Source organism: Magnolia sinica, chromosome 19, assembly GCF_029962835.1.
Source record: "Magnolia sinica isolate HGM2019 chromosome 19, MsV1, whole genome shotgun sequence".
In the NCBI taxonomy this organism is placed as follows: domain Eukaryota; kingdom Viridiplantae; phylum Streptophyta; class Magnoliopsida; order Magnoliales; family Magnoliaceae; genus Magnolia; species Magnolia sinica.
This window is the reverse complement of record NC_080591.1, coordinates 50,511,147-50,534,221: the sequence shown is the minus strand read 5'-3', so window position 1 is coordinate 50,534,221 and position 23,075 is coordinate 50,511,147. Positions and strand designations below refer to the sequence as shown.

General features: G+C 39.4%; 2 protein-coding genes across 3 annotated transcripts; one reads left to right on the top strand and one right to left on the bottom strand.

Annotated features, from left to right (window-relative positions):
* The first annotated feature begins 5,781 nt into the window (after positions 1–5,781).
* LOC131235209 (IAA-amino acid hydrolase ILR1-like 3) lies at positions 5,782–14,353 on the top strand. 2 transcript variants are annotated; one of them, XM_058232355.1, is made up of 5 exons: positions 5,782–6,234; positions 8,358–8,483; positions 9,182–9,496; positions 11,945–12,073; positions 13,456–13,756. In XM_058232355.1, exons 1-5 carry the CDS (start codon positions 5,884–5,886, stop codon positions 13,612–13,614), a joined length of 1,080 nt encoding a protein of 359 aa, XP_058088338.1. In that variant the 5' UTR covers positions 5,782–5,883; the 3' UTR covers positions 13,615–13,756. The 2 variants fall into 2 exon arrangements, with proteins under 2 accessions (XP_058088338.1, XP_058088337.1); XM_058232354.1 differs by having other exon boundaries at positions 5,783–6,234; positions 13,523–14,353.
* A 600-nt stretch (positions 14,354–14,953) lies between these two features.
* On the bottom strand, positions 14,954–18,045 carry LOC131234612 (uncharacterized). Its single transcript, XM_058231544.1, has 3 exons — positions 17,933–18,045; positions 15,284–15,413; positions 14,954–15,211 (listed from the first exon to the last, which is right to left on the bottom strand). Exons 1-3 carry the CDS (start codon positions 18,043–18,045, stop codon positions 14,954–14,956), a joined length of 501 nt encoding a protein of 166 aa, XP_058087527.1.
* Between the last annotated feature and the right edge of the window lie 5,030 nt (positions 18,046–23,075).

Genomic DNA, 23,075 nt, shown 5'->3' with positions numbered 1-23,075 from the left:
AGAAAATCAAAATTAAAGCGGAGGAAACATGAAAGTCACATTGAATGTATGTAGTATATCTACGCCGTCCATCCGTTTTTCCATCTAATTTTAGCGGTTTAGCCCCAAATTAAAGCATATCAAAAGATCAAGTGGATCACACCACGGGAAACAGTGGGCATAATGATTTCCACCGTTGAAACCATTATGGGCCCAACAGTGATGTTTGTTTGTTATCAAACCTATTTATAAGATCATACAGACATGGATTAATAGAAAAAATAATTATAAGCTTGATCCAAAACTTCTGTAGCCCCTAAGAAATGATCAACAATAGAAGTTCAATTCAAAATTTCATTTGGTGTGGTCCATTTGAACATTGGATAAGTTTAGATTTATCGGCTTAAGCTACGAAAATATCTATTAAGTTCGCCCCGCTGATTGTCTAGTTTTCCCCATTGAATTTCATGTTTGCCCTGCTCAATTTCATGTTTCCCCCGCTGATTTTCTAGTTTCCCCTGCTCATTTTCATGTTTCTCCCGCTTTTTTTTCTAAAAGGAGGGCGATGCCCCTAAAACTTTTGATAAAAATGAGGTATATCCAAATCTTAAGTGTACCACATTACAAGAAACAGTGTTGAATGGAAGTCAACCATTAGAAATCCTCCCCCATCTAAGTTAGGGCCCACTGTGATGTTTGTGAGAAATCCTTCCCGTCTAAGTTCATTCATAGGGTCACAAAGGCCTGGATGAAGAGGAAAAACAAATTTCATAATGATCCAAAACTTCATTAACCCCTGAAAGGGTTTCAATGGTAGACGTTTAATTCCCCACTGCCTTTTACAGTGTGGTCCACTTGATAATTAAATCTATCTTATTTTTTTTCTCAAGCCTTAATATGAGCTCACCAAATAGATGAACGGTTTGGATATAACACAGATATTATGATGGGACCCACGAAAGCAACCTAGCAAAAAAAAAAGAAGGCACAGACAGCCACGGCACTACCGCCGGTTCGACGGCAGTGTCGCAGCTGTCTGGTTTTTTTAAAAAAATTTTAACAGAGAGAACTTTTTCTCTCCTACATTTTTGTCTAATACATAATTATGTAAATATGTATATATAAGTATATAAAAATATTTTTCTATCTTTTAATTCATTTTGTTGTCTATTTATTAAGCAAGTATATCTCTTAAATTATAATGTTTTTTTTCTTTTTTTTTTACACGTGCACACACACCCCCATGCACTCACACTAGTGAAATTTCACCACGTATGGATACTCGAACGCTTGACCGGGTGTTGAAACTCCTAAGAGTCTACCACCCGATTAAGAGTAAGAATCCTAAACTAGCGGGGCAAGCATTAAAATTTGCGGGGTAAGCATGTAAATGGTGGAAATCATTATGCCCATTGTTGGGCCCACTATGGTTTCAATGGTGGAAATCATTATGCCCACTGTTTCCCGTGGTATGATCCACTTGATCTTTTGATATGCTTCAATTTGGGGCTAAACCGCTAAAATTAGATGGAAAAATGGATGGACGGTTATAAACCATTCTAAATATAGAAAAAGGGACGCTGATTTTCTGGTTTGCCCCGCTTCTTTTCATGTTTCCCCCGCTGATTTTCATGTTTCCCTCGCTGATTTTCTAGTTTAACCCGCTCATATTTCAGTTTGCCTCGCTGCTTTTCTAGTTTGCCCAGCTGCTTTTCATGTTTCTCCCGCTGATTTTCTAGTTTGCCCCGCTGCTTTTCATGTTTACCCCGCTAATTTTCTAGTTTGCCCCGCTCATATTTCAGTTTGCCCCGCTGCTTTTCATGTTTCCCCCGCTGATTTTCTAGTTTGCCTCGCTGATTTTCATGTTTCCCCTGCTGATTTTCATGTTTTCCCCGCTGATTTTCTAGTTTGCCCCGCTCATATTTCAGTTTTTCCCGTTATTTTTCTAGTTTGCCCCATTGCTTTTCATATTTCTCCCGCTGATTTTCTAGTTTACCCCGCTTTTTTTCATGTTTGCCCCGCTCTTTTTCATGGTTGCCTCTCTCATTTTCATGTTTGGCCCGCTCATTTTCATGTTTGCCCTACTAATTTTCATGCTTGCCCTCTCATTTTCATGTTTGCCCCGTTGAATTTCATGTTTGCCCCGCTCATTTTCATGTTTGCATGAAAATCATATATGGTACATTAAGCAAATCATTCTAGTTTAGATCCTTACTCTTGCTCGGGTGGTAGACTCTTAGCAGTTTCAACACCCGATTAAGCGTTCGAGTATCCATAGGTGGTGAAATTCCACTAGTGTGAGTGTGTGGGGGTGTGTAAAAAAAAAAAAAAACAAATCATTCTAATTTAGGATATATGCTTGTTGAATACATGGACAAAGAAATGAATTAAAAGATAATTTTTTTTATGTACTTATATATACATATTTATATAATTATGTATTAGAGAAAAATGTAAGGGGGAAAAAGTTCTCCCAGAAATATTTTTCTATCTTTTAATTCATTTCTTTGTCTATTTATTTTACAAGCATATCTCCTAAACTAGAATGATATACTTAAAGTACCACAAATGATTTTGGGGTAGGAGAAGCTATTTTAGCCAACCAACCTCATTATTTTCCTAGATTCTATCGGGTTGATGGTCGAAAATCCATTTCATTCAGTTCATGGTCAATTTCAATCAGTTCGCGGTCAAATTGCAAATTCAGCGGGGCAAACATGAAATTGAGCGAGGCAAACATGAAGTTGAGCGAGTCAAACATAGGTCTATGTTTAAAAGGACAGGTATCAGTAATCCCATGGATCTTAAAACGTGCCAAGCTGCCCCTCAATGGGCATAAACACTACCAGGAAGACACCACCTCACTCACCAACAACACGGAGGCAAATCCGACTCCTCCACTCTTCGACCTTCTTAAAATCCCACAGGCGGAAGCAACCACTCTCCCTACATACAATATTCCACTTATACAAACCAACCAGCTGCCACACCTTCCCATCTAGCCCTCCCAACTTCTGACCATAGACCATAGTCTATTGCTATGATCTCACATCCAAGACCCTAAACTAACCTTAGCGATAACACCTCCAAGGGAAGGCCCACCATAACAACACATAGGCAGCATCTACTAGAAGAAGTAGAGAAGATAGACTGAAGCAGAGAATCATGAAATTGAGCAGGGGAAACTAGAAAATCAGCGGGGCAAACTAGAAAAATCCGCGGGGCAAACTAGGAAATCAGCAGAGGAAACATGAAAATCACATTGAATGTATGTAGTATATCCACGCCGTCCATCCGTTTTTCTATCTAATTTTAGCAGTTTAGCCCCAAATTAAAGCATATCAAAAGATCAAGTGGATCACACCACGGGAAACAATGGGCATAATAATTTCCACCGTTGAAACCATAATGGGCCCAATAGTGATATTTGTTTGTTATCAAACCTATTCATAAGATCATACAAACATAGATTACTAGAAAAAACAATTATAAGCTTGATCCAAAACTTCTGTAGCCCCTAAGAAATGATCAACAATAGAAGTTCAATTCAAAATTTCATTTGGTGTGGTCCATTTGAACATTGGATAAGTTTAGATTTATTGGCTCAAGCCATGAAAATATCTATTAAGTTCGTCCCGCTGATTGTCTAGTTTGCCCCGTTGAATTTCATGTTTGTCCTGCTCAATTTCATATTTGCGCCGCTGATTTCCTAGTTTGCCTCGCTGATTTTCTAGTTTGCCCTGCTGATTTTCTAGTTTGCCCCGCTGATTTTCTAGTTTCCCCCATTGATTTTCTAATTTGCCTTGCTGATTTTCTAGTTTGCTCCGCTGATTTTCTAGTTTACCTCGTTGATTTCATAGTTTGCCCCGCTGATTTTCTAGTTTGCCCCGCTGATTTTCATGTTTGCCCCACTGATTTTCTAGTTTGCCCTCTAGTTTGCCCCGCTAATTTCATAGTTTGCCCCGCTGATTTTCTAGTTTGCCTCGCTGATTTTTTAGTTTGCCCCGCTGATTTTCTAATTTGCCTCGCTGATTTTCTAGTTTGCCCCACTGATTTTATAGTTTCCTCCACTCAAATTCATGTTTGCCCCTCTGAATTTCTAGTTTGCCCCCCTTAATTTCATGTATGACTGAAAGTTGGGCGGGTTCAACCCGACCTACCTGTGACCGACCCGACATTGGGTTAGGCTCGGGCAGGATATATCAGGTCCGATCTCAAGCTTGGGCTATACAAACACCAACCCGATAAAACTTAGGTTGGGTTTGGGTTGAGGTCTTAGGTTGCTTGACCCAACCCGAACCCAATCAATATATTAGTTACTTATAAATTATAATTGAGTGTGGATTGTATGTGTAGAAGGTACACTAGTGATGTCGGGTCCCATTTGTCCACGTCATTTCCAAGGACTTAAGCTAACAAGATATGTCGGATTTCTCTCTCCCAAATAAACATGTATACACTCGACCAACGTAATCAATCCGTCGAGCCCTCTTGAGTTGGGCTTGGGTTGAGAATTTCCAACCCAAGATTGGGTTGGGTTAGGTCAAGGTTTAGGTATAGGAATCTTGGGTTGGGTTAGGGTTGAGCACCAACCCGAACCAACCGACCTGACTTTCAGCCCTAATTTCATGTTTGCCCTGCTCAATTTCATGTTTTACCTGCTAAATTTCTAGTTTTCCCCACTCAATTTCATGTTTTCTTCGCTTAATTTCATGTTTACTCCGCTGAATTTCCAGTTTGACCGCGAAGTGATTGAAATTGACTACGAACTGAATGAAATGGATTTTCGACCATCGACCTGATGGAATATTGGAAAATAACTAGGTTGGTTGGCTTAATTAGCTTCTCCTACCCCAAAATCATATGTGATACGTTAAGTAAATCATTCTAGTTTAGGAGATATGCTTGTTAAATAAATAGGCAAAGAAATGAATTGAAAGATAGAAAAATATTTTTATATACTTATATATACATATTTATTTAATTATGTACTAGAGAAAAATGTAAGGGAGAAAAAGTTCTCCATGTTAAAAAAAAAAAAACAAAAAAAAAGTCAGATTGCCTCGGCACTACCGCCGGTTCGGCGGCGCTGCCGCCGAACCTGCCGCCAAACCAGCAATAGTGCCGCAGTCCTTTGTGGCTTTTTTTTTTGGCCATGTTACTTTTGTAGGTCCCATCATGAGGTCTGTGTTATATCCAAACCGTCTATCTATTTGGCGAGCTTATATTAAAGCTTGAGACGAAAAATAAGATAGATCTAACTATCAAGTGGACCACACTGTAAAAGGCAGTGGGGAATTGAACGTCTACCATTGAAATCCTTTTAGGGGTTACAAAATTTTGGATCATTATGAAATTTGTTTTTCCTCTTCATCTAGGCCTTTGTCACCTTATGAATAAGTTGGATGGAAAATAAATGTCATGGTGGGCCCTACAAAATTTTTAACGGTGAAAATCAATTTTCCCACTGCTGTTTGTGGTGTGGTCCAGTTGATCTTTGGATGTGATTTTTTTTTTTTTTTTGGATAATGCTCCGAAATGATCTCGAAATATGGATGAACGTTGTGGATATAATAAATACATAGCTGTGGGGCCATGTAACTTTGATCTATTTTGAGCCGTTCGTACAACTCTCGGTTGGAGGAGCGTCAGGTCCAAGTGCGTATTCTAAGTTTGTATTGCTTCCAAAAAACCACTGGATAAAAGGTGGGGTCCACAGTCGTAAATTTCTCTATTGAGTCTGGTGGACGGCGTGGATTTTATTCATGTTAAGTATTTTACCCAAGTTAACGTAACCCAGTTAGGTACCTGGCGAGGTACGGCGCCGCAAATGCTGTAGAGATGGTCTGATTAACTCTGCCTGCACTTGTCTCCCACTCCATCAGCGCCATTGAAGATTCTTCAATGGAGTTTCCTTCTCTTCTTCTCTTCTCTCTCATGTCCTCGACCTTCCTCCTCTCATGGGCTTCCCGGAATTCATCCCCCCAAGTCGGAATTCTCGCCCGGGAGCTCCTCGAATCGGCTCGGGACCCCCACTTCTTCGACTGGATGAAGAGCATAAGAAGAAGAATCCATGAGCATCCAGAGCTTGCTTTCGAAGAGTATAAGACTAGCGAATTGATCCGATCCGAGCTCGACTCGATTGGGATCGAGTATTCATGGCCGTTCGCAAAAACGGGCCTCGTCGCTTCGATTGGGTCTAGCGGGTACCCTTGGTTTTCTCTAAGGGCAGACATGGATGCTCTTCCTTTGCAGGTATGTTGGTTTTTGAAAAGCATGGATGATTGAGTGGATAGATATACACTAGAGCTCGGTGTATAATCATCTTGAATCCTTGATGGGACCATGGCTTGAAAGGTAGAGAGATCAAGTGGTCCCAAATCTTTAATCAATGTACCTTTTTTGTCTACCAGTGGCCGCAATTTTGTTACACCAAAACTTGGTGTCTTACCTAGTGTTTAGCCTAGTTGGTGGGCCACAAGCTGAAGATTAGGCAAATTGGATGATCCTAACCATCCAATTGGGATTTTGACTAGTGTCTAATTTTAGTTTCTTAGCCACATTTGATCAGATGGTTCAAATTGATGGGCATATGCACCAATTGGTGATGGAGATGATTGTTGCACTGGATTTCCCTATATACCTCAAAAACAGGACTTGATCAATGGACCTTTTTGTCTATCAGTGCCCATAATTTGATTACACCAAAACTTGGTGCATAGCCACTTCTGTAGTCTAGTTTGGGTGGGCCACATGCCGAAGATTACGCCAATCAGGCGATTCCAAACTTCCAATTATTTTGAATTTTTTTGTACCACAGAGGCAGTATTTTGACTAGTGCCTGATTTTCAGGTCGTGGCCCTTGGATCATCAGATGGTTCATATTGATGGGCATATGGGCCGATCGTGGGTAATGAAGATGATTGTTGCACTGGGTTTCTCTATATACTTTACAAACAGGACCATTCCTAATTCAGAAGTAGATGATGAGAAATACTGCAATTTGTCATAATCAATGGACTAAGGTTGTGTTTGGGTGTACAATCAACTTGAATTGCAATTTAGTCTAGTAAAGTGTTAATAACCAAATTGTGATGTCCTTTGTTAGCATTTTGTATTCATTGTCTATGCTCCAAATAGCAAGTGCATTACTTTCAAAGTGGACTTGAAAGAAAACTGAGATTTGGGGACGACCTCCCTGGTTTGAATGCGAGGAAACATGATTAGCTTTCGTCACTCCCTCTTAATTTAGGGAGTGTTTGGTTGCACCAAATATCATGATTTCATGATTAATCAGTCTAATTAGGTGAAAATTTCATGGTATTTGTTGCAACCAGTTGCACCCTCAACAAAGGAACATTTGCAATTCAATTTGCTTGCTCACCCCAAATGCAACCAATGAGATGTTAGGATTGCAACTGTATTTCTTTCAAGTTGGACTTGAAAGAAAACTACGACGTGGGGGCTACTCCTGTTGAAGTGATAAAGTCCCTTGATATAAATTGATACACCACACTCTGAGAGCTTAAGCTTTTAGAATAAAAGGTTGTTTGACATGGTATCAGAGCGGAAGATCCTATGTTCGAATCTTGAGAACAGCAAATATGCTTCGCTAATATATTATTCTCCCACGGGGGGTCTGAGAGCTTAAGCTTTTAGAGTAAATGGTTGTTTGACAACTGCCTCTTAATTAATTTTGAATTAATGTTTGCATTTTGATATGCGTGTGCACCCAAATGAAATCTAAGAGATGTTTTAAGATTGAAAGTTTCTTCAATTGGTAATTTCAGCAGTAATCAAAGCCTGTCAGTTCTTCAACCAAATCCCATTTTACTTGATTCTGCTGGTGGGTACTTCTCATCTTCACCATCTGATCATGATGACAGGATGGTTAGTAAACCGCCCAACTAATGTTCTCCCGTATAAAACATAAACCAGATCATTCCTCTTATAAAAATGAAAAATAAATAAAACAGGCTTCTTCTTTCTACTGAAAATCAGTTACCTAGTTCATTGGCTGAAAAAATTGTTTGAATTGTCATAAGATCAATATAGTTTTGTTTTTAAAACTCTGTTTATGTAATTTTTATCAAGTATGCGGGCTGCACCACCCAATGTGCTAAGATTAACCGTCTGTTCTGTTTGTATGTGTGATGAAAGGAAATTGATCAGTCGTGCTGGAACATTTTTGAGAAATCAAAACATCAGCTCACATCCTTTTGGTTGGAAATTTAAAAAACCAAATATATATAGTTGAGATTCTCCTCCATTCCAAACGGGGGCCACGAGTATATCATGTACTTGTCTTCAGTCTAGAGTTTGAATTCTCTTTACTTATTTGTGTCTGATACCTTGTAATGATGATGGTTGTCTTGAAGGAAATGGTGGAATGGGAGCATAAGAGCAAGCATGACGGTAAGATGCATGCCTGTGGTCATGATGCCCATGTAACAATGCTACTCGGAGCGGCTAAGTTGCTTCACCGTCGAAAGGATGAATTGAAGGTAATCCCATAAACAGTTCTAATGTCAGTATACATTCACTAGGGATGCTTGATAGTTTGAAGCCCGCCATTGAAATTCCATCACACAATCAAGAGAATTCCTGTTTCGAATCAAGAGAATTCCATCACACAATCAAGAGAATTCCTGTTTCAAATCCATGAAACTGAACCAAATAGCTCAGACAAGTCTACAATGATGATGCTTTATAGTAGGAAACTTAATGCCTGTTTGGATGTATCCCACAATGTAGATGGGACCTGAAATGAGAATTCAGTGAAACAACTTAGAGCCATTTTCATCACATCTACATTTTGGGACCCTTTCAAGAAATGGGTCCATCTAGCGAATCCTCCCATCTGGATTTCTCTGGACGTCATGAAACTCCTGAGAATGCAGTGAAATAACTTAGAGCCATTTTGATCACATCTACATTTTGGGACCCTTTCAAGAAATCAGTCCATCTAGCTAGTGAATCCTCCCATCTGCATTTCTCAGGACGTGATGAAACGCTTACTCACCCAGAATGCAAATACACATATACCACCATCCACATTTTGTGGTCCATCTGGATGTATCCATATAGTGATTGAATTTTGCCACATATTCATGATCAAGTTTCTCAGCCCAATTTCTTTCAATCCTCGCCATCCATGAAGTTTGTCACCTGTTCTATATCACCATCTTCTTTTGCTTTAAAGGGGACCATCAAGCTCGTTTTCCAACCAGCGGAAGAGAGTTATGCCGGCGCATACCATATGTTACAAGAGGGTGCGTTTGAGAATGTACAGGCGATCTTCGGACTACATGTTAATCCTGGTTTGCAGACTGGGGCTATTGCTTCAAGACCAGGTCCCATTATGGCTGCATCGGCACGATTCGTGGCCACAATTCAAGGGAAAGGTGGGCATGCAGCAAGTCCACACAAAAGCAAAGATCCAGTACTCGCCACATCCTTTGCAATCCTTGCCCTCCAGCAGCTTATTTCTCGAGAATCAGATCCTCTTGACAGCAGAGTAAGATTCTTCCCTGATCTCCTGAACTTTCTTATATTACTTTATGGCCTAGATTGCAATGTGTTACAACTCATCCATTGTGTGTGTGTGGATTTCATTTATTTGGGTGCATCAAATGTCATGAAATTTCATAATTAATCAGTCTAATTAGTTAATTTGGTGCAAATTTCATGATATTTGGTGAAACCAAACACACCTTTTTTTAATTTTTAATTTTTTTTTATAAATGTGTGTGTATTTCATTTATTAGGGTGCATGTGGTTTCACCAAATATCATAAAATTATTTCATAATATCTAATGATCAATCATTCTAATTTGGTGTAAAATATCATGACATTTCATGATATTCTGTGCAACCAAGCTCTTAGTTTGTGTTTGTGTATGTACCAAAAAAAAAAAAAAGTGTGCTTGTGTGGAATACATGTATGAAAATTCAGAACATCCAATTTGTAGGCTCCATTATGGATGGATGCAGAGCCCAAACATTGATATTGATCAGATGATTTTAACCATCTTAACCGTCTTATTTCAACCACTGATCACCCAACAAGTGTAATTTTCAGGCAATGCTCCATCCACCATTGATCCCATGATTTGGACTGTCCAAATTGGAACTAGTTGTAAACTAAGTCAATGAAATTTGTAACAGGGTTTCAATATCTAATTTAGTAACATTTTTTATTCTTTCCTTTTGTTATATTCTTAACTTATTTTCGTATATCGTATACAACTAAAGTTCTAGTTACTCTTGTCAAAATCCTGTGATTTACAATTTACGATTTGAATCCCACCTTGAATCCCTTTTTATGTTAATCCTATGATTCTATTATTTGAATTCTATGATTTACAATTCAAATTGCACTTGTTCTCTTCTCTTTTATGCTTCAATTGGCTTTCTGTTTATGTTTTTAAATTGGTCGGGGCTTTAAGAATAATTAAGAAAAGTAAATGATTTTATTTTATTCCTTATAAGAAATTTAATGATATATATATATTCTCTTTAACGTTAAATCATAGATTTTTTTTTAATGATTTCTTACTTCTTAATTAGTTGAAACACTAAATCGATGCACGACTTATGGTGGTTATGATACGATCATTTGATTTACATACATTGTGAATGATAGTTAGAAATCAAAATATCTTTTTTTTTTTTTTTTTTTGTTGGTCTACATAATTAAATACCGCTTTTCCAACATGATTCTATATTCAAGAAAGGTAACAAGAACATAAATTATTAAAAGATCCTTGTATATTTTCTAAGGAAAATATCTTAAAAGACAAAATAAAGGAAAGATAAGAATCCTTTAACATTATCATGACATGGTATTACTTGTGCATATATAGTGATGATAAGAGGATGATATTGATGAGTTTTTAATTTTTTCTAATTTATTTATATTTTTTTCAAAATTTTAAGAAAACCATAAAACAATCTTACGATTTACCATATGATTCAACCACTGTTATGATTTGAGATACAATATTGATTTTGACAACATTGGTTATAGTTACTAAACTAGTAAAATCTTAGCCAAAATATTCTAAGATGGTTAAAGGTGTGTTTGGTTGTACTAAATTTCATGAAATATCATGAAAATTTGCATTGACTTTAGACTGAAATATTATGAAATTTCATGATATTGCGCATTAAGATATTTTCTGTTGACAGAGAAAGAATTCCTTGCTATTTCTTCCTGAAAATTAAAATTTGCGGTATCAGGCGGAAATGGTGATTCAGTACTGCATGGATCCAATACAAATGTGTTTGTGCTAAGCTAAACATGCAAATTGATGTGTGAGGTCACACATCATGTTGTTTTAATGACATCCAATCCGTCCATCATGTGCTTCCTCTCCTATTCGCCTTGTTTCATGAAAAGTCAGATCAATCCAAAACTCAGGTAGGCGACACAAGTCATTTCTATAACCTTTAAAATCACATGTTGCGGCCACCCAAGTTTTAGGATGGCCCGATTTGTTTGGGTGTCCATCGATCATTTTCAGATGCATCTTTTTAAATGGATTAGATGGAATATACAAAACAACGTGGGCCCCCATACAATCTGGAAGGTTTTTAATGGCCGGCCCCTCCATCCCAACTGTTCCATCTAGTGTGGTTCAAATGAGTTATGGATCAGCCTAATTTTTGGGAAACAAGGAAAAATAAAGGGGGCACAAATGATGAATGGATCAGATGTCATGAAAACATCAAGAACATCCCCACAAATTGGTCTTTATGTTAAGCATCTTTATGTTAAGCTTAGTGTTGACTCATTTGTACTAGATACGGCCTCAATGTACAATGACTGTTTGGTCTCTCAATATAGGAATGTTTGGGAGTATACATGTTGAAAAACCATGGTTTCCAGTAACCAAACAGACCCGAAAATTGTAGCAGTGGACCGCCATAACCGCTGCTGACACGTGTGCAGTCTCAACCACAGGTAGTCTCAGTTGGATTTGTTAAGGGTGGAGAAGCACACAATGCAATCCCAGAGTCTGTGAAATTTGGAGGAACTTTCAGGAGCATGACAACTGATGGTCTCTCTTACTTGATCCAAAGGATCAGAGAGGTAAGATTCACATGCAACTAAGGTCATTTGAGCACAGTGTCCACTGATCCAGACCATGGACCCCAATGAGGATGGGACCCTGGTCCCAAAATCTCCCTGGTGGGCCAATATGAATGGTTTCATGAGTGGCCTTCAAATGGAATTTTAGTAATAAAATGTAAACGAAAATTCCATGCATGTCCCTATGGGAAGAGAAAGGTTGGATGGATCACTGGTGACTTCATCACAGTCCATCATAGTCTGGGCCAATCAAAGCAACGGCCTTGATCACTGAACCATGGAGCTGCTTGTCATCTGTGGTCTTATATAGACTCCATGCTAGAGTAACGTAATAGAGTCAGGCTCTAGTGGCTCCATCTGACAGTACATACATCATCCAAACCGCTCATGTGACAGATTACCTCATATTATCTCACGGTGCCAAAAAAGTCAGGCCGATCCAGCTTTCAGGTGGGCCACAACACTGAGAGCAATATGAGAGAGGACGCCTGCCTGAATTCGAAGTAGTTTGAGTTTGGGTCTGACCCTTCATCCGGGATAGATGAAGGATTGGAGAGGCCTAGATTCCACATACACAACATGGTGTGGTGGGTCCTCCCCACAAATGGAAGGTGGTTGTTCCCTCATCCCAACTTGTATCCCATGTTGTAGCCCACCTAATTCACGGATTAGCCCGATTTTCTCCCTCTCTGTGAAATATGTACTGATCACACACCTAATGGATGGGTTGGATTTCTTCTTGCATCAAGTGGGCCCACATCTGCCCACTACAAATGTACCTTGTTTGGTGAAGATACACGAGGTACCAAGGCTGCATTTGGACATGAATGAAATTGGCATTGGACTATGTTTGGGAAATCCAGAAATCTCGATCCACAGCCATTCGGAATTGGAATGGCTGTAAATTAACTTCCATAACCTCATAGAGCAGCAGATACTTTTTTGCGGATGTGCCATCATTTCTGGCTTGGATGAAAGGTCAGGGCAATGTTCAAGAGGTTTTACAACTCCGGTGGGCCCCACTGAAAATAAGGGCGGGCATCCACTCCCACATTATTCCTTTGCTGTGGTCCACCGGAATTTTGGATCAGCGTGATTTTGGGGCCCTGGAGGTTGTCTGAGATGACACATCTGATGAACGGGATGGATGTCCTCAAAACATCACGGTGGGGTCCAGCTGAGTTGGACTGCAGGTATGACACATTGGCATAAGTGTGTGTGAGATCTGGGTCACTCATCAGATGGGTCCCCAATATAAACATACAGATATATGAGAAAAAAATGTACCACTAGAACAATATGCCTAATGGTTCATATCCAGTGCACACGTGTGATCCACCTGAGAGTGGCCCACATCATGCTCATGCTGGTTCTATTCGCAGTGGCGAAGAATCCCGTCCATCTCTCACGTACGTGTGGGCCCTGCTTGTCACTCCTCACTGTTGATAGGTCATAGAGACGCAGTCGGCGGTGCACCGTTGTTCAGCGACAGTGGACTTCATGGAGAAGAAACTGAGACCGTACCCGGCGACGGTAAATGACGAAGCATTATACGAGCATACAAAGCAGGTGGGAGAGGAACTAGTTGGAGAAAACAAGGTGCATTTGAGCCCGATGACCATGGGAGCTGAAGACTTCGGCTTCTACTCGAATAAGATGCCGAGTGTTATGTTTTCTGTGGGGATAAATAACAAGACGTCAGAGACGATCCCGCCCCTGCACTCTCCCTACTTCTACCTTGACGACAATGCTCTTCCAGTAGGAGCAGCTCTACACGCTGCGGTTGCAATCACTTACTTGGATAGCCAAGTCGGTGATTTCTAAGTGGTATGTGCATTTCGGGCCTTTTGATTCGTAACGGTCGTTTGGACCTAAAAACGAAGAAGAAGTCTATAAAAATCTCGTGGGCCTGCACGAAAAACTCTGCATTAGAAAAAAACTCATGCGGAGTTTTTCCTACAGGAAAACTAAAAACTTTCGAATTTTAGCTTAAAATTTAAAAAAATTTCATTTTCAAGGAAACCCGATAAAGCAACCACTTGGTGACGAGTGTCCGAGTTATTCAATAAGCCTTTCTCTGAGGGCTTGTTTGGATGCTGGTTAGTTCTTTTAAGTTGTAAGTGACTTGTACGTAAGCCACTTACATGTAAAACTTACAGGTAATTTGTCTGGATGTAAGCTATAAGTTACTTACAAGTAAATTAATTTTTCTATTTGGATAACGTGTAAATTACTTACGGGTAGAAAGTTGTATATTCACATCGAGCAAAGAATGGATTAGGGAATTGTTCTAAAACGTTATGATCATATTAAAAAAAAAAAAGTATAGGATTAAATATGCCATTTTGTTAAGCTCATGAAGATGAATATTTGAGCTAATTTTTAAGTCAAACCAATCATCAAGTGGGCCATAAAAGTGGATCCACAAATTCAAAATATATATAATATGGGGCAATAACTCAGTTTAAGCATTGGGAAGAAACTTAGAAACATTAATAGCAAATATAATAATTAAATTACATTACCATTGTCTTCTTTAATTATATAAAATAAATTTAAAACTTTTCACTTGAGAATCACCCTCTCCAACCATTCATTCATTTGAATAGGACTTACGTGATTAAGGAACGTATAAGAAATATGCAGTCTTTCCACAAAGAATGTGTAGGCCCTATACATCATATCAGAATCAATGGTTATTATATTCTCCAACTCGTCCCACGATATTCCTATTATTTTAGTTTTGAATGAAACATATTCATCTATTGTTTACTGAATGCTTTCAAACTTTTCAATAACAGTTGATGCAATAGAGGCATTCTTCTTCTTCTTTTTCTTTGGTGCCCCTGGAGCAGAGGTTCTCACATTCCTTGGACTACTTCATTCGTCATATTGATATTGATGTTGTGTTTCGTCGGAATATATATTATCGGGTGGTGCAAATGGTGTATATGATCCAGATGGGTATGTGGACAATGGGATGTCATCCATGTAATGAGATGAATGGAGGACTTCTTTCTCAAGATTGGCCGTAGTTCGTGCTGCATTCTCGGTAGTAGAATTGTCCCCACATATTATATCAAACTGAGCTAGCTGTGGGAATGACTTGTTTCTGATATGAACAACTTTAGGTTTTGCCTATAAAACAAATGGAATTTAGTTAATTTTCACTATATACATGAATGACTTCAAGTTTTGAATGAACTTCACCTTGATGAATTCATCCCAAACGTCTGGCTCAGCAGTAACACATTTCCTTTCTTCATCCCAACCGAAGCCACTTTTGCTAAGTGCAAGCTTTGTCAAGTTATATTTCTTTTTAAGCGTTTGTAACTGATTCCTGCACTTTTCACCATCCACTTACATAGAAAATGTCTCTACTACTATTTTTGCTACTTTATTCATGCTAGCTTCTCTAAAAGTGTTATTAGATTTTTTTTCCAACGATACTTCCTCAACTAAGGTATTTTCCATACATTCATCCATGTATGATGTCTAGTTAATTTGTGCCTTTCGATCCCTGTTGTTTGCCCTCGTATTGTGTGATATACCTTAAAGCATTGTACATTTAAATATTATAAATTTGTAAAGTCACATAAGATATATTAAAAGTAATTGCAAATAGATGTAGAAATATTATCTAAATTGCAATAATAAAATAGTGCATTCATAAGTTAAGCAATAATCTTTCTATTAGCATCTACATTCTAATTTATTTTTTATTTTTTAAATAACTATTTAATGTTCTGTTCTGACTTATATGATTCCCACATAGATGATAAAGTTCAAGTTGAAATTCCATCCATCTTTGTTTTTCCCTTCTAGCAGCCGCAGATTCATTTTGGAAGTTACATTTATTCTCCTCCTCACTACTTTCGATTTCTCTCTCATTACCTTCATCTTCATGCATCTCACTTTCATCTTCGACATCACCAATATCATTGTTATTATCGAAATCAGGTTTTTGATCACATTTCTCATTGATAATATGATTATGTAGGATACAACATGCAGCGATTATATTGACTTGTATATTTAAATGATAACTTGAAGTAGTCTTCAATATGGGAAATCGTGCCTTTAATACTCCAAAAGCGCATTCTATAGCATGACGAAGATTTAAAAACTCTTCCTGTGTCCTACGTTGACAACCTTGCCTAAATTCTTTTAGATGATACTGAACTCCACAGAATGGTACTAAAAAATTAGGTGTATTCGCAAAACTAGCATCTATTAAGTAATAATTGCCTATAAAAAACACAGCTTGAGTGTCATTTAACTTTAATCTACTTATTAATGAATAAATACATATCTATAGGTCTACTTAGATTAGTACCTGTTGGGACAATCAATTTGTATTGTCGGTTAAGAGTGTCTGTTAGTATTCGTGAATTTGATGCTGATCATTCCCACCATGCTAGTACATATTGAAATGTTAAATCAAAAGAGCAACTTACTAACATATTTTGGAAAATAAATCTCTTTCGATTATGCCTCCTTTATATTGATTATCGTTGGAATATGTCAACATTCTATGGCTCCAACATAATCCTTAAAGTACAGGAAAAACCTTGTACTATTCATTATTTCGGGCGGTACACCATTTTTAGGTGGTTTTATAATATCGCTTGTAGAAGTACAATTGCATTAAATATTTTGTTGAAGTGACGACTAATTGTTTCTCCAAATTTGATGTTGCATAACACGGTTCTTAGTATTGTGGCTAATTATATGAAGAAAAATTACTAACTCTTCTTCTAATGATACACCAAATGTGTCTTGCATGTTATTCTTTTCTTGTATCATGTCGTGAAGGTGAAAGAACGCATCATTGTGCATACGAATGTAGTTGAAGCACGTTAGCCCTAGTCTATTAATAATTGCATTCGCAGCTTATGTATCTGTCCAATTTCGTTGATGCTGTTGCGATTATTCTAACATATTGTTTTTATCAAGCCAATTAGTCATTAATGCACAAGCCATAGTTATTGTAGACATTATATGAACAACAATCTCTGAATCCAAATCCATTTCACAAATAAATATAAAAATTAAGGAATTATTAAGTCAAGAAATATAAAAGCCAAATAAACTTGCACAATTTCATCAAGTAATAAAAGTATGAGCAATCTAAATAATTATTTAGTCTTTATTATCTAATATGCTAAGTATATGGATACCTTCCAAATAGGTGCAATTAGATTTGTTGGACAGTTTAGATCATTGGATCTCAAGGCAGCGTATGTAGAATGCATTAGACCTAATTGATAGTCCACATAGATAATGTTGATGGATAGTTCTCATATATTCATAGGTTGATCAGTTCCCATACAATTATTGTGTATGTCCATCATGACCGTTCATGAAAGCTTATTCACCGAGTTTCCATATTGTACACGTGGGCCATATTTCATGGTACTTATTGACAAATAGATGGTCTGTGTTTGTTATCACATGTTGCACATATTTTTTCTAGAGCTGGGTAACTCCTACTTTAAATTGAAAAAAAGAAGAAGAAAAGAATGGAAATGACAAAAGCCATTGTTGGAACAATAAAAATAATAGAGAAGAGGTTACGAAAGTGAGAAAAATCAAGCAGAAAAAGGAGAAGATCAAATGACAAGGCTGGAGAAGATATGTTACGTGCGACCGCGCAACAGACGCCTATTGCATGGGTCCACGCAACATGATGAGGGACTATGATTCACTATGCATACACACAATGTTCTATTGCACACAGTGGGCCATATGACACAAGATTCGAGACTTCACATGTGCGAATGCCTATAAATACGCCTTCACCCCTTCATTTAATAGACTAGCAAGCAGGGAGGCTCTCAAAGAAAGTCTTCCAAATACCTTTGCAAGGTATTCTGAGAAGGAGAGGAAGAAAGAAGAGGAGGCTGAAGGCCTGTTACGCCCGACCGCGCAACAGGGCTCTGTTGCGCGCCATCAATGTACAACACCTGCATGCTGCTAGATTTTTAGATGTCCTGCAATTCCCAATAGAATTCAATAATTCTTCTACAAGGATTGTCATTCTGGATAAATTAAAGGAAGAATGAAGGATTCTCAGACCCGCACAACACTTCTCTTGTTGAAATAAGTGCATCGTAGGCCAAAATGCTGTCAAAATCATCATCTAGACTGTTCTATATATTCTTTACTTAATGCTTCATATTTTATATTAGAATCAATGGATATATGAGGATGTAAATGAACTCTATAATCAATAAAATATACTCGATGATGAACGTTCTCCCCTATTCTTTTTTATTATTGAATGATAATTCCCCTATCATAATACTTTCGTTTCTATGTCGAAACAACCATGTTGTAGGGTGAATGGGATGTCTATATACAATATGAATGTGTATAATAGAAAATTGCATGCGAACGTGCATGAGTATGAACAAGAATAATATTATATTTTTCAACTGAAAGTTACTGAAAGAATCCATGTGCGGCCCACCTTAATATATTTTTTTTGCATATCTGGGCCAGCCATATGTTTTTCCACCTTATTTTAGGATGAAATCCCAAAATTTAAGCAAAGACAAATCTCAAGTGGACTACACCATTAGAAACAGCAAACAAACCATGGCTCCATTAAACTAGTCACAATTGTTTGCTGGGGTGGGGTCCACATGAGATTTGGATTTGCTTAATTTTTGGGACCATCTCCTAAAATGAGTTGGAGAAGTGGATGGACGGAGTGGGTATATAACACATCATCAAGGTGGGCCCCACGACAGGGGTAACACCCACTAAAGTGTAAGCCAGTAACGAAATTAGATTGCGTATTGAGTTACTGGTTACACTTTTATTGTAATGAGTAAACTCATTTGAGCCCATTGTAAATGTGTGCGGTTTATCCAATCCGTCCACGTGATGCAGCACCCCATGAAACCCTTGCGGCCTAACTTGTACTTTGATCCAAAACTTTGGTGGGCCATGGCAAAAGAAAATAGTTTACTCCCTTGATTTGCATCTCTTTTTGATATGGCCCATCAGAGTTTTAAATCAGGGTGAAAATTGGTCCATGGAGGTTTCATGGGATTCTGCATCACATGGACCGTTCGGATTAGAGGCCTATAACACATGTGTGCATATGCGCATGTGCACAGGCAAACATGCCTCCACATAAGTAACTTACGGGTGAATTTTCTTCCCCAAACACCACCTGCAGGTAACTTCCCTGTCACTTCCCATTTACCCAACTTACGGGCATCCAAACAGGCCCTAAGGAAACCCAAGCTATGCTCCATCCAACAGATAACTTCCAGCCAATTAAGTTAATGCGAAATCCAAGAAGGTTGAAAACATAATGAGGATCATTTAGTGCAAAAATTAGCCCCATCTACTCATTAGGTGTGCCACATCATAGTAAACAATGCAGGAAATCCCCGTGCCTTGATTTATAATAGGTCGACATTGCCAATCAGTCATGTCAGCAAGGGTTATTAAAAAATATATATATTTAATAAGAGAAAAAAAGAAGAAGCAGAAATGGTGGTTTTCATTTTGAGGTTATTGCAATTTCTTCCTTCTTCTCTCCTATTTGAAATCCTTTCCAATCATGGGTTTGATTTGAGGGATTTACTCCACAGCGGTCATATTCTAATTATAAAAGGGGATTCACACCTCTCTCTCTCTCTCTCTCTCTCTCTCTCCAAATTAGGACAATATTCAAGTATTTTTTATTATATTTTTCGGTGGTGATAGTGGTAGTTGTGGTGTTTGAATTCGAAGGTGATGGTGGTGACCTCGATGAATGAGAAGAAGGAATTGGGCATTAGGCTCAATCTTGGATATCAGGCCCCGCATTAGCCTAATGCCCAATTCATACTTGTAGTGTATGCGCTATATATATTGTGGGGCCCACTTTGATGTATATATTATATGTGTTAGTGTAGTTATTGTTATGGGTAAAAATGGACTAGCTAAAGAGAAGAGGTCAGTTCGGACATCTTTGCAGGACATGAGATCGGCCAACGTTGGTCATGACCAATGAGCTCCTCAATGGCCAAGGAAGAGAGGTCGGTCACCTATTACATATGAAGGAAGGTCGGCAGGTTGGCAAGTCGGCATGTTGGCAGGTCGGCAGGTCAACCATCTACCCAATGATAAGGGTAGGCTCAAAGCTCATCCGAGTATCCAGGTCGGCCAAGACCACCTCGGACTCTTGAGGCAGGTCGACAAGTTGGTCATCCACCCAATGATAAGGGGAGGATCGAAGCTCATCCGAGTATCTAGGTCGGACTCTTGAGCTCGACCCCCCATAACATATGTCATCCGAATTTTAATAAGAAAAGGAGCTCGACCTCACTACCCTAACGCGAAACATGAGGGCAAGTCAACAATCTACATGGCATTGAGAGAAGAGTCAAGGCTCGCCAGAGAATCTAGGTCGGCATACTATCCCTAGGTCAGGTTGGCATATTACCCCCAGGTCAGGTCGACATACTATCCCCAAGTTAGGTCACCCAAGACTACCTCGGCCTCGTACTGCACATCTTCGTTGATTCTAAATAATTAGATCTTATCTAAGAGAGATCCGTCCAAGATCTTCTCCAAAGATCTCGGAGGATATTCACGACACGCTCGGGTTCCCGAGATCTTCGCCAAGGATCTCGGGAGATTTCCCCCATGCGTCTGAGATTCGAATCCCTCTACAATATACACCTACTAAATAGGGAGATCTCCTCTACATCACCACCTCTCCTCAATTATAAATAGGAGCATTTCTAATGGTGAAAGGCGTGCACAATCTCTAGCCTAAAACCCCTTACTCAACTAGACCCAGATTCCCTACCTGACTTAGGCATCAGAGGGTCCCCTATACTAGCCAGGGTCTCCTTTGTTCGTTCCTTATGCAGGTACACGAAGGTCTAGGGGAGGTTAACCAGATTTTTGCATCAATAGTTTAGCGCCGTCTGTGGGAACGACATCAAAGCTATTCCTGCTTTACTAGAAAACCACAATGGCGAAAGGAAAGAAAAAAGCTCTAGCTGTCATTGCTGCAACCATCCCAGCTCTTCCTGAATCATCTACTGCAGTCATCCTAGCTCTTCCTGAATCATCTACTGCAGCCATCCCAACTCTTCCTGAATCACCTACTGCAGCCATCTCAGCTCTTTCTGAATCATCAGTTGAGCAGGGTGCCCAGCCCTACCAGCATACCAACCGACATCCAGAAAGTCACTTCCATCCGTACACTCCCTTGAACACCAAGCCGGAGAAGGTGAAAGAAGCCGAGATGAGCAAGGAAACTTGATGACCGAGCTGAACTAATTAACCATGATCGGTAATAAGGTACATCAGCCAACTTTAACCTCGACATCAAATACTAAGGGACCTGTCAACTAGAAGACATGTGGAGCTCTTACCTCGCTTATGGAATGCTAACCACTTAAAGATTTACTACTCTTGAGGACTTAAGAAGTCCTTCGACCAAGAGTATGTCGACTGACCGAACTCGACAAAGGTGACCTCCCTTTCTAAAAGGAAAAAAGGTGCTCGCGACACTACCGCTGTATTTTTTTACTGTTCAACAATTTCTACAATAAAAGAACTTTCTTAGTTCAGGGGAAGAGAACTTCTTTCAAATTTCAACTATCCGTGTCATGCTCCAAACTCAGAAACCGGGCTCACAAAATTTTCGATTGCCGAATCCAGTGCCGACAGCCTCCGTAGTACCCCATTCTCGGCTCCCAGCGCCCATTCGCCAAGTTCCGATCCTGGGATGCTACGAGGAGGATTTTCAACATCAGTTTGATTCGTAATAAGCATAACCAAAGGCATAACTATCACGCCCCAAACTCGGAAACTGGGCTCATAAAATTCCCGATCGCCGAATCCGGCGTCGACAGCTTCCGTAGAACCCCATTCTCGGCTCCCAGCGCCCATTCGCCATGTTCCAATCCTGGGATGTTATGAGGAGGATTTTCAACATCAGTTTGATTCATAATAAGCATAACCCACAAATAACAACTAAAAACTCCATCACATTTTCACTATGATCAAAAACTTTAAAAGTACAATGAGCATAAAGGGAAATACAATGATGATAAAAAAAACTCCAAGATGATCAACAAAGCGCTCCTGCCTCAGCGCTGCTGTGCTCCAACGTCACCTGTGCGCAACGGTCGTGCACAAGCTTATGGAAAACTTAGAGGGTGGTGTAAGTGTGTGTGCAAGGTAGTAGTTATGCAGTATCAGAGTAATGTGGAATATGCTGATAAATCCATGAATGCCATGAGTCGTACCAAGGCTATGCAATGCGAGGCATGGATGATGTCGGCCATACCAATGCCATGCGGTGTGGAATGCAACTCAAACATGTGAATCCTCATCTAATTCCACAATCAATACAGCTCAACTCTGGAATATCACCGGGGTCTAGTACACTCCAAGCCAGATTGCCGCCCCATCGCGCGCAATAAGGTGAGTGGAAAAGACCTCACTATCCGTCTGCCAATATCGGGCTCGGCTCATCGATAACGGACCCATTCCTCGAGCTGGTCAGACTCAGCCTAGCTTTGCCCCCTCCTCTCAGGCGGGTAAGGCCGCACCCCTTTCCAACCGACCACAACACAGTGGAAAGCGCAACCGTCTGGTAATCGGCACTCGGCGCTCATGCACCCACTCGGTCTAGACGTTGGAGCAACATCTTGGTACCATAAGGGTTTAGGGACTTTCACCTAGAGATATCTATAGCACCCCATGTAGAACAAGATTTCCAGTATCCAATTCTGCCAACCACAATACGCCTGTGGAGGCTACGACCCTGATGTCGTTAGGGCGTACAGTACCATATCACACAATGCGAATGCATGAATCACACTATCCAGTCATGCAGCAGTCCTGCGCGTATCGTGCGCTCATGTAGGGCAGCATCGCTTATCTGAGAGCCTATAGACAATCTGCCCGAAGGCATATGCTATGATCAATCACTTCTCATATCAAGCATACATATGATGTGTATGATCGTGAATCAGGA